Source organism: Nomascus leucogenys, chromosome 14, assembly GCF_006542625.1.
Source record: "Nomascus leucogenys isolate Asia chromosome 14, Asia_NLE_v1, whole genome shotgun sequence".
NCBI lineage: Eukaryota > Metazoa > Chordata > Mammalia > Primates > Hylobatidae > Nomascus > Nomascus leucogenys.
In genome coordinates, this window is record NC_044394.1 from 30072639 (window position 1) to 30085124 (window position 12486).

At 46.5% G+C, this 12486-nt stretch overlaps 1 protein-coding gene across 3 annotated transcripts in view; it reads right to left on the reverse strand.

Moving 5' to 3' along the window:
* Positions 1 to 8398: 8398 nt before the first annotated feature.
* Positions 8399 to 12486, reverse strand: part of SPRED2 (sprouty related EVH1 domain containing 2) — a 122486-nt gene continuing 118398 nt past the window's right edge. For 2 of the 3 annotated variants that reach the window (XM_012501238.2, XM_030827305.1), the window contains one exon: positions 8399 to 11714. In XM_012501238.2, the coding sequence (XP_012356692.1) occupies positions 11046 to 11714 (669 nt within the window). In that variant the 3' untranslated portion in view covers positions 8399 to 11045. The remainder of the gene's footprint in view (positions 11715 to 12486) is intronic. The other variant, XM_030827306.1, reaches the window with a different exon arrangement.

A 12486-nucleotide genomic window follows, 5' to 3' on the forward strand; every position in this document is an offset into this window, starting at 1 on the left:
GAGTCAGAGGCTGCAGTGACCCAAGATCACACCACTGCATTCCCCAGCCTGGGTGGCAGAGTGACACTATCTCAAAACAAACAAACAAACAAACAAAAAATACTAAAACAAAAACCCAACGTTCATTATGGGTCTTTCACTCTGAATGGATCTTTTACCCATGCATGATTTTTTAACAGCAATACATTGGTCATTTGGAAGATATTGACTCTATTGCAGATCTGAAAGTTGACACATATCATTTTCATTATACAATATATATTTAAAAATCACATTTCCTTTGCTCATCTCCTAGGCTGGAGTGCAATGGCACGATCTTGGCTCACTGTAACCTCCGCCTCCTGGGTTCAAGCGATTCCCCTGCCTCAGCCTCCCGAGTAGCTGGGATTACAGGCACCCGCCACCATGCCTGACTAACTTTTGTACTTTTAGTAGAGACGGGGTTTTGCCATGTTGGCCAGGCTGGTCTCGAACTCCTGACTTCGTGATCCGCCCGCCTCAGCCTCCCAAAGTGCTGGGATTATAGGCGTGAGGCACTGTGCCTGGCCAAAATTGCATCTCTTAATATCACCACCAATTTCATGGAAAAAAAAAAAGTCCATTGGGAAACTGTCAAGCCAACAGTAGCAGATACATATTTTACAAAATTCCAATTTTTGCTTGAATGCTCAGATTTTGTCACTGACAACAAAACTGTCTGTTGTCTCTTTGAAGTAATAGGCTCATTTTGCTCATTTTTTTGAGAAAGTGTATGCCAAATACCCCTTCCTGAATAACCATACAACATAACCATAATGACAGTCTGTCATTCTTTCAAGTAAAAGTGGTGTCCCATGACAAAAGCAGCTACTTCAGCTTGCAACTCAAAACAGTTGCACAAAAGCTTTACTTCAAGACAACAATACTTAACTGTGCAACAGAAGTGCTTTACATATATATTCCATTTTGTCACACAAAATATTAAGAAGACGTGAACTCAAGGCCGGGCACAGTGGCTCACGCCTGTTAATCCCAGCACTTTGGGAGGCTGAGGCGGGTGGATCACGAGGTCAGGAGATCAAGACCATCTTGGCTAACGCGGTGAAACCTCGTCTCTATTAAAAATACAAAAAATAAGCCGGGCGTGGTGGTGGGTGCCTGTAGTCCCAGCTACTCGGGAGGCTGAGGCAGTAGAATGGCGTGAACTCAGAAGGTGGAGCTTGCAGTGAGCCGAGATCGTGCCACTGCACTCCAGCCTGGGCGACAGAGCGAGACTCTGCCTCAAAAAAAAAAAAAAAAAAAAAAAAAAAAAGATGTGAACTCAAGGGTCAATATGTATTAAAAGTAATCATATTTGTTGCTTCATCAAGTACATTCTTTTTTTTTTTGAGACGGAGTTTTGCTCTTGTTACCCAGGCTGGAGTGCAGTGGCGCAATCTCAGCTCACCACAACCTCCACCTCCCAGGTTCAAGCAATTCTCCTGCCTCAGCCTCCGGAGTAGCTGGGATTACAGGTGTGCACCACCATTCCCGGCTACTTTTGTATTTTTAGTAGAGATGGGGTTTCTCCACGTTGGTCAGGCTGGTCTCAAACTCCCAACCTCAGGCGATTCGCCCGCCTCGGCCTCCCAAAGTGTGGGGATTACAGGTGTGAGCCACCGCGCTGGGCCTGCTTCATTGAGTACATTCTTAAGTGAAAATGGCATTTTTTTCTAAGAACATGCAATGATTAGACTAGCACAATTTGGTAGTCCGCTTTGACTAGTGATAAGTTTTACCCTTCATTGTTTCTGCACCATCAATGTAAATGTCAACACAGTGGAAAAATCAAACACTGTCTTATTAAGATGATTTTAACCTCAGGGATTCCCAGGGGTCTCTCTGCAGACCACTCTTTGAAAAAGAGTACTATAGCAAAAAAAAAAAAAAAAAAAAAAAGGAAAAAAAATCATTTTAAAGAGGACAAAGTTAAGAGTGTAATTTAATAAAAGGGCAAGATGCAAATGATGAGCAAATACAATAGATATGGAAGACTGGAGAGTCAATCTACGAATTACGTAACCCAAAGGAAGAAACTTGAACTGTAAGGAGCAGGAGCGATCACTGAAGGCCGGGTATGGTGGCTCACATCTGTAATCCCAGCACTTTGAGGGGCCAAGGTGGGAGGATTGCTTGAGCCAAGGAGTTTGAGATCAGCCTGGGCAACATAGTGCAACCCTGTCTCTACAAAAATAATTAAAAAAAAAAAAATTAAAAAAAAAAGAAGTCATCGGCTGGGTGCGGTGGCTCATGCTTGTAATCCCAGCACTTTGGGAGGCCGAGGCGGGCAGGTCACGAGGTCAGGAGATCAAGACCATGGTGAAACCCCGTCTCTACTAAAAAAAAAATACAAAAAATTAGCTGGGCGTGGTGGCGGGCGCCTGTAGTCCCAGCTACTCGGAGAGGCTGAGGCAGGAGAATGGCGTGAACCCGGGAGGTGGAGCTTGCAGTGAGCCGAGATCGCGCCACTGCACTCCAGCCTGGGTGACAGAGCGAGACTCCGTCTCAAAAAAAAAAAAAAAAAAAAAAAAAAAGGAAGTCATCAAAGACATACTAGAAAAAAATTCTGAGTTAAAAATCTGATTCTGTATATGAAAGGGCTCACTGAGCTTCAGGAAAAATTAATGCCATACACAAGCCAAAGGGTTTAATGACAAGATCGAGGTTTAAAAAACCATTACTGATGAACAAAAATTGGTCAACACTCACACAGGTCTTTTTCACAACAGTAAATGCCAAGAAACAAACGTCATCTATATAGGACGTTCAGAGGGAAATGTTGTTGGCCAAGGATTCTGTACTCCACCAAGTCATTGGGTGTGTGTGCATGCAACAAGAAGATATTCTGGGTTATGCAAAACTCAGAAAATAAAAATCACTTTTGTATTCTTCCTGGGTACAAAATCCTCTTGCCCTTCCAGTCAACTCATATTCATTGAGAAGATTAAAAATGCTGAGTTCACTGCTGACTTCGGACATTAATGGGAATGCCTTACAACCTTAAGAGGAGAGAACACTCAAGGAATTTACTCGGAATTCATTGGAGAACTCAAGGAAATGGATGAGACATATATCCATTTAACCGAATGGTTGGACTGTTATCTTACCTTTTTCTAACTGGATAAAAAAGTTTTTTCATGTGAAACTGTTAAGAAGAATAAGGTAAATCTGTATGTATTCACATGCAAAGATGTCCAGGATATATTTTTAATTAAAACAAAAGAAACAGGTTTCAGAGCAATAAATATAGGTAGAATACATGACCCTATTTTAGTTCCCCTCCAAAGGGAAAACACACATGTGTACACACACACAAATATACACACACATACATCTGTGTATAAATGCATAGAAAAAAGTCCAGAAGGACACAGAGTGGTTACCTTTTGTGTGACAGGAATGTCAGGAGTTGAATTGTGTCCCCCCCCACTCCCCAATAAAATTCAAATGTTGGAATTCTAACCTCCAAAACCTCATAATGTGACAATTTGGAGATAACATCTCTATTTGGAGATAACATATCTATTTGGAGATAATCAAGTTAAAATCAGGTCATCAGGCCGGGCGCGGTGGCTCACGCTTGTAATCCCAGCACTTTGGGAGGCCGAGGCGGGTGGATCACGAGGTCAAGAGATCGAGACCACGGTGAAACCCCGTCTCTACTAAAAAAAAAAATACAAAAAATTAGCCGGGCGTGGTGGCGGGCGCCTGTAGTCCCAGCTACTCGGTGAGGCTGAGACAGGAGAATGGCGTGAACCCGGGAGGCGGAGCTTGCAGTGAGCCGAGATTGCGCCACTGCACTCCAGCCTGGGCGACAGAGCGAGACTCTGTCTCCAAAAAAAAAAAAAAAAATCAGGTCATCAGAGTGGGCCCTAATCCAGTATGACTGCTATCCTTCTAAGAAGGGGACATTTGGACACAGAGACATGCACAGAGGGAAGACGATGAGAACAGGCCTGGAGAAGATGGAGAAGATGTGCAACCCAAGGAGGGAGGCCTGGAGCACATCCTGCCCTGGTGGCCCTGCGACACCCTACTTTGGACTTCCAGCCTCCAGACTGCGGGACCACAAATTTCTATTGTTTAAGCCACCCAGTTTGTGGTTATTTTGTTATGGTAGCCCCGGCAAAACAACAAGGAGACTGGTATTTTTATATTGTATGACATTTTATTTACTTATTTTATTTATTTAGAGACAGAGTCTTGCGCTGTTGCCCAGGCTGCAGTGCAGTGGCTCGATCTCAGCTCACTGCAGCCTTTGCCTCCCAGGTTCAAGCATTTCTTGTGCCTCAGCTTCCTGAGTAGTTGCAATTACAGGCGTGCACCACCATGCCTGGCTAATTTTTGTATTTTTAGCAGAGACGGGGTTTCACCATGTTGGCCAGGCTGATCTTGAACTCCTGACCTCAAGTGATCCACCCTCTTTGGCCTCCTAAAGTGTTGGGATTACAGGTGTGAGCCACTGCACCTGGCCTGTATGACATTTTAATAACTACATATGTTACTTCTATAATCACAACCCTTTCTCAAAAAAAAAAAAAAAGACATAATGAGGGGGAAACGGTACCAGGTATGATTATCACATAATAACTGTCTTTTTCCTCCTTTATAAATATATATGCTTTCCCCAACCCCAACAGTGCCCTTTAGGAGCTCAGCTTGCCACCACGGCACCAATAGCACCAGTAGTTGCTCCAGCTGAGGAGATGGGGCAGGCCCTGATTTGCACAGTCACAACTGGTATCTGGTTCTACAAGATGTTAACAGGGTCATCTCCCTTCATTCCATGCACCTAGTTCAGTTCTAAACAAAGGAAGAGTGGTTTTTCTAACCATCTCACCCCACCAGTTGGAAAGACCAACGGGCTTCCAGTGAGGTCACCTGCATTGGCGGGCATTTTCACAAGCGTCCTCCCCACACCCCCCACCCCCCGCCATTCACACAGATGGCCCTGTGATCACCTGCTCCAATGCCACGATACATAACTAACAAAACCCAGCCTGTGAGTCCTGTAAAATAGAGCTCCTCTAACGATACTTTTTCCCCTGGGAAGTGTCCTGATTTTCTGGGGGGTGTCCACCATTCAGGGGATTGGGTAATGGCCCAGCATCAGGGCAGCAGCAGGGAGGAAGAGCAGAGGCGTGACTTGCAGGAGGCGACCTCAAAGGCCAGAGAAGCGGGGTGGGAGGTTCAGGCAGGCAGTACTCTGGAGACAGTGCTCTGACCCAGGGCAAGTGCCGCTGAGCAGGACCCTGCCCTCTCGGCAAAACTGCTCCCACAGAGGCCACCAACCTTTTCCCAGTTGCATGCGTTGGCTCCCAGAAACCCAGCCAGCCTAGTGCACTTCTGCAGCCGTCCTTGGAGCTGTGAACATACCTGGAGGGGTCAGCAAGAAACTGAAATCAAATTCAGATCAAATAGAAGTTAAGAAATAGAAATCTCAACACACAGGATGTAAATCAAAATACTCACAAAATATTGATAATGCGCTTCAGCCTTCTGTGCTTTGAAAGAGGTTGTTTTCTCGAGTTCCTGATGTTTCCTCAGGGCCTCAGAATAAAAAAGGGACTGAGAAAGGAACTAGCATTTTTGGAGCACCTGCTGCGTATCCCACTGTAACTAAAGCATATCATTCAACCTTCACGCCAGCTGAGGGTAGATATTACCCCACTTGTTAAATCTGAGAAAACTCAGAGAGGTGAAGTCACTTGCCCAAGAGCTAATGGCTAGTAATGGCAGAAAGGCTGTCCAGAGACCTTGATGGAGTTAGGTGTAGTCGGTCCTCTGTATCCATGGTTTCTGCATCTGTGGATTCAACCAACCTCACATCAAAAATATATTCATTTAGGCCGGGCATGGTGGTTCACGCCTGTAATCCCAACACTTTGGGAGGCCAAGGTGGGTGGATCAGCTGAGGTCAGGAGTTTGAGACCAGCCTGACCAACATGGTGAAACCCTGTCTCTACTAAAAATACAAAATTAGCCAGGTGTGGTGGCGGATACCTGTAATTACAGCTACTCGGGAGGCTGAGGCAGGAGAATCACTTGAACCCAGGAGGCGAAGGGTGCAGTGAGCTGAGATCGTAACACTGCACTCCAGCCTGGGCAACAAGAGCGAAACTCAGTCTCAAAAAAAAAAAAAAAAAAAAATTCATTAAAGTGTTTTAATAGAGGTTAAGAAAAAAACAAAACAAAGAAAGGGCCAGGCATGGTGGTTCATGACTGTAATCCCAGCACTTTGGCAGGCTGAGGTGGGAGGATCTCTTGAGCCCAGGAGGTCAGGATGAGCCTGGGCAACATAGTGAGACCTCCATCTCTATGAAAAAAACTTAAAAACAGTTAGCTGGGCATGGTGATGTGCACCTGTAGTCCTAGCTACTCGAGGGGATGAGGTGGGAGAATCGCTTCAGTCCAGGAGGTCAAGGCTACAGTGAGCCATGATTGTGCCACTGCATTCTAGCAAGGGTGACACAGTGAGACCCTGTTTCAAAAAAAAAAAAAAAAAAAGGGATGGTTGAACGTGTACAGACTTTTTGTTGTTGTCATTATTCCCTAAACAATACAGTATAACAACTATTCAGCTGGGCGCGGTGGCTCACGCTTGTAATCCCAAACACTTTGGGAGGCCGAGGCAGGCGGATCACGAGGTCAGGAGATCGAGACCACGGTGAAACCCTGTCTCTACTAAAAAATACAAAAAATTAGCCGGGCGTGGTGGCGGGCGCCTGTAGTCCCAGCTACTCGGAGAGGCTGAGGCAGGAGAATGGCGTGAACCCAGGAGGTGGAGCTTGCAGTGAGCCGAGATTGCGCCACTGCACTCCAGCCTGGGCGACAGAGCGAGACTCCGTCTCAAAAAAAAAAACAAAAACAAAAACAAAACAAAACAAAACAAAAAAAACAACTGTTCAACTATTCACATTGTATTAGGTATTATAAGTATGATTTAAAGTATACGGGAAGTGGGAGGTCGAGGCTGCAGTGAGCAGTGTCACACCACTACTCCAGCCTGGGCAAAAGAGTGAGACCCTGTCTCAAAAAAAAAAAAAAAAAAAAAAAAAGGACACAAGAGGGAGGATGTGTATAGGTTATATGCAAATATATCAGGGACTTGAGCATCTGTGGATTTTCTATCTGCAGGGGGTCCTGGAACCAATCCCCCATGGATACTGAGGGTTACTGTTGTTTCTTTACATGTGCTTCCTCACTTGTAAGGTGGAAAAGAATCCTGCATTCGGCAGAAAGTTAAACATGACGTTGGTGGTATGCCCAGTTCCTGGCCTAGCACATAGGACACCAAAGACAAACTATACCTGAGGCAGCCTGAGGGTGCCCCAGAGAACCAGACGGACAGGATAAGGCTCTTGACTGCCGCCCACTTGTCAAGGCCACCAGCAGGGAAGGAAGGAACAGAGGCATCAGAGTGAGGCCTGGTAAGGACCTGGGCTCTTCAGTTGGCTAGCCCAGCTCAGCCTGGTTCAGTCCTCGCCTCCTGGGACCGCAGGTTCCCTGTTACTCACCCTTTCTAAGCTTCAGTTGCTCAACTTTGACACAGGGATGACAGGAGGGCCCTGTCTTGCAGGGAGCATGGGGGCAAGTGAGCTCGTAGGACTCTTTCCCCACTCCTCCAAGTCCTCCTCTCCCTTCCTAACTTCCATCATCTCTCCATGCTTCTCGCCTTTGCCAGTGGCTTGCGAAAATCACCCCCTTTAGGAAGAGTTAAAACCGAAATGTTAACACTAAGACGCAGGGTCCCTCCTATATATCTCCTTTTAAGGGCCCTATTCCTTTCTCTAGAGAAACTTTTCTCTGTGACCCTCAAAAGACCTCATTCTTTATTTCCTCCTGGGGATTGTCACTGTAGCTCTGGGGCATCCAAAGTGTCCATTTGGAAAGGAAAGTGGGCCAAAGAGAGCTGCTCGGAGGAGACCAAGCATCTTGCAGTGTTAACAATTGTTTTCTGCGAGAAATTGTCCTCCAAACTACACACACACACACACACACACACACACACACACACACACACACACACACATATATCCCTGAGGTTCAGCAGGGATCAGTGGAAAACAACTTAGAGGAAGTACAGCTGTTCCCTCTGAGGAGCGCTCGTTGGGGAAGCCAGGCCTAGGAAGAGGGGGTGTTCCTGGGCGGTGGCCGGCAGCCTTCCTTTCACTGAGGCATCCGAACCCAAGGAGCTGCAGTCTCCCCTTGGGAATATGACATAACCATAGGAGGAAAGGGCCTTGAAAAAAACAGACCGGTGTCCACATGTCCTTCGGCACAGGAAGCCCTGTCCCATCCTGTATGCGGGAACTCCAAGATCTGCCAACGCTCTAGCATCACCTTGTCTCCTGCCAGACAAATACCCCAAAGCCAGCGATCTGATAGGATGTGTTTATATTTACACAGTACATTTTAAAGCAATGGCTACATTGGTCATACATATTAGAAACCATAAAAAAAAGTTAAGAACTAAAATGTACATCATACACTTGTATATATATTTTTTACACAGAGGTAAAAAGGCTTATTATAAAAAAATCAATACAACAGGGTTTTTAGTATACACGTAAAGAATGAATTATGCTTCAGGCACTTTAATTTGTTAATGTGAGCAAATAGCTTGGGGGGTCGGGGAGGCTTCTGGACAGAAAATCTTTTGGTTAATGTTTTGTTACCACAGATACAAAAATAAAATCTGAATAATTTCTCTCAAATGATTGACGTCAGTATGGCAAAGCTGACTGGGAAAATACTACACACTGTTCAGCTGCAGTGTGGCAATTAGAGACGTATTTACATAAATGTCCCCATGGCTGTCTTTGTGCCCTTAACCGATGCCTTCACAAACCAAAAAGTATACGTGGAGTAAGATCTGCTAGCATAACTCTTAAAAGGGTGGAAAAGGACAAGGGGTGAAAGAAGAGAGAAACAGGTAACAACTAAATAGAGGTGACAAAACAAAAAACAGCTGGGATATGTGCGTTCTTATTGAAATAAATAGGGGCACTCGAACTGAGGTCTAAGGAAACGAACATTAGTGTTGTGCTTTGTAGAGAAGAGACCCTAGAGAAAGACCCCAAGGAGGTGCCTCCGGTTCGGGGGAAGGTGGTCTCTCGACAGCACTGGAGGCTGGCTGAAGGTTTTCTACATGTTCTCCAGGCATGGATGAGGTTTTCTTTTCTTCCATCAATCCAGATGGACAGCTCTCTGCTCCTTTTCCAAACTGGAAAGCCTAAACCAGTTACTCCAATGAATGAAGACGTCTACTAACTGACTCATAAGCACACTGGGTATTTACACCGGTAATCTACTAAAGAAACGCGATGAGCTTGTGGACGAGCTGGAAACAGCCCCATGAAGGTGAGCACAGCTAGCACTTTCCCAATATGATTGGCAGACTGGAAAAAAGTCCCTTTCCTTGAAGACTGGTGTCCTGTGTGCAATAAAGGAGTGGGGAAAGGGAGTGGGGAGCAGGCCATGTCTTCTGCTGGCCGTTACCACAGAAAGATCGTGGTGGGAAGAACAGCCGGCGTCCACAAGCCCGTCCCCGGTGGTCTCCACGAGGTTCTGATTGTACTATGCTAGGTATAGGTAACCACTCTTCACTTTTCTTCTTTCTTCAATAAGGAAGATTTGGCTAATCCTTGCAACGTATTAGAAAAATACTCTTTTCCAGCTAATTAGAAGCCTCCTCCGTGGCAAGGTGACAGGCAGAACCAGTTGGCTGACCTAACCACCTGTGCACCCAAAGTGGCGAGTCTGGGTTTGGAGTTGCAGGAGAAAGACACTTAGGCATTGGAAGGGTTTTTACATATGGCCTTGTTTTTTCCCCAAGTATAAATGAGGAATTTGGTGATGTGAAATTGAGTTCAAAATGAAAACGAAAACATAAACCCATGAAGAAAATGTGACCCACCACTCTTCAAATTTATGACATTTAAAAATCCCCTCTCCCCATTAATATAAAATAGCCAGGGGTTGGGGGGAAGCTCCCTATGGTTTTATTCACCATAACCTTAGTGTTTCTCAACTGGAACTTGTTCGTGGGAACACTGGTTTGTGTTTGAGGAAACTATTTGGTTTGCAAAACAACAAGCAAAATTTCTTACTTCACTAGTATCCTATTCTAATATTGCTAAATTTTTAGAAGTGGTGGCAACACAATTTAAAAAATGTTTTACTTTAGGGGTAACGGGGAGGCTCATAGAAACCTGAAATCCCCATTCTAGCCCTGGTCCAAGAGGATGCAATGCAGTTGAAGGAATTTTCCTGATTCTCACAAGTTAATCTGAAGTTAAGGCTCAATTCTCAGTCTATTACGGGTGAATGTTTTGCATCAGTGATTCATTTCAACAGATTTTGGGGGGGCAGAAAATGATGATGGGCTAAAGATAGAAACTGCAGCTTACACGGGAAATTTGGCTTTAGAAAAGTTAAAGCGATATTGTTTTGTGGTACAAGTTTGTTAACTAGCTCACCTCCTATACATAATAACTGACTGCAGGCTGAGATACTTCTGTCGGGTTTCATCATTCTCACATCCCATTTCCGCAGAACCAGATGCTTGCTAGCGACAGGCAAGGTGAACCAAGAGAAAGAGAGTCTTCGACGCTCTTGGAAAAATCAACTACAAAACCCACCGAAAATCAGCAGTTCCAATTGCAGACTCCTTTGAACTGGAAGAGGCGGGGGAGGAGGAAACAGGAAATCAACACATGGATGAGACAGTTAGCTTGGTTACAGATTGTTAATAGTACAGGAGTCTGTGGCGAAGGTTCCTTCCTCAGAACACTGTGCGAGCGTGTGTGTATGGATGTGGCTGCTGCAGTGTGGGCGGCGGGGGGAGTGGAGAGTCTACCCGGCAGCGTCCCTGGCTGGAATGGTGCCTCAAGGTACCAGGGAGCTGGGAGGCTGCTTGCCCTCCTCGCTCCTTGGAATGGAAGGGAGCGGGGGAGAAGATGAGAGTATGTAAGAGACGAGTTCCCCTGTGGCTGCGGATGGAGGGAGAAGGGAGGGAAACTGAGTCACGCGGCCGCTTTGTGCTTCCCGCCACAGCACCTGCACATCACTCCGCAGTGGTAGCAGGCCCGAAGGGGCAGGTAACAGCACATACAGGGGGCCAGGAAAGACAAGGCAATAAGAGCCATCCACCGGAGGCAAAACTTCTCGTCGCTAGTATCGCACGAGCAAGGGTCTGTATAGTCTCCCTCGGGGTCCGACATACAGTGATAGAGCATGCTGTCCGCGCACCACATGCAGCTCACCCGGCGGATGCAAGTTCTCACGGAGTCGGGCGCGTCCTGGCAGTGGCCCCTGCGGTTCTCCTCGTGGTTGAACATGTCCCTGCAGTACACGCACCGCGAGCGCTCTCCGTCCTCCTTCCGCCGCCGCGACTTGCCCCGGGAGGGCTGCGTCTTGATCACGCTGCCCCCGCGGCCTTTGGGGTCCTCGCCTAGGCCAAAGTCTGAGGAGTCCACGTAGGGGTAGTTGTAGTCATGCTTGGGGACCTCGCCCTTGGCGAAGCGCACGTAGGAGGAGTCAGCATCCTCCGAGGGGTCCGGGTACTTGCCCCTGACGGGTGCGTGCCGGTAATCCTCGTACCCCGTCATCCAGATCTTCTCCCGGGGGTTGATGCGCACGATCTCCTCGTCGTCGTCCGGGAAGCTCACCTGGCGGTAGGGCCTTGGCATCGGCTGTCCCGTAAGAGAGGAGACATTATTTTACAGCAGCGGCCAAAAAACAAACAAACAAACAAAAAAACACCCCACCTTCTCCCTCCCTAGCCATCTAAAATGCACCTTTCTCGATAACTCCATCACGATGCTCCGTGAAGAAACAGACCCCTCCTGAAATTACTGAATATCCTGTCGCCCAGTCAGAGATGTATTTCAAATAGAGTCTCAATCCATTACTGGGCCAGGAAATCAATTTTGTGGGTTGAGACCAGCAGTATTTTCCCTTTCTGGTGACGCACTGCCATACAGGCAGGGGAGTGTGCACATGGCAAGGGCACAGTGTGATGCGTTCTCAGGAGCATGGCACACTCAGATCAAGAGGCAGAACAGGACCTGTGCCCCAGAGTATCTTCCGCCTCCCTCAGGGACCTCCTAGCCCCAGTGTGCGGGCTACACTGACTTCTAAAGGCTTGCATTAGTTTTGCCTATTTTTGTACAGTATGTTCTCTTTTGTAAGGCTGGCTTTTTAAAAACTGAAATAGAATAAGGACACTGGAGTGCAATACATGTTAGAAGGTAAGTCCTGTTTTATGAAACTTCATTATCCATATGTGCACAATATGTCCACAAAGGTTCACAATAGGAGATGCATTTCTCCCTGTGGGTCTCTCCTTCAAGAGACAGGGGACACTAGGAAACACAAGGCCCACCTTGTCATCTGGTGAGATGCAGACAGGAGAAGGATAGAGTGAAGGCTCCGGAAACTGTCTGAAGTTTCACTCCTGCCAGG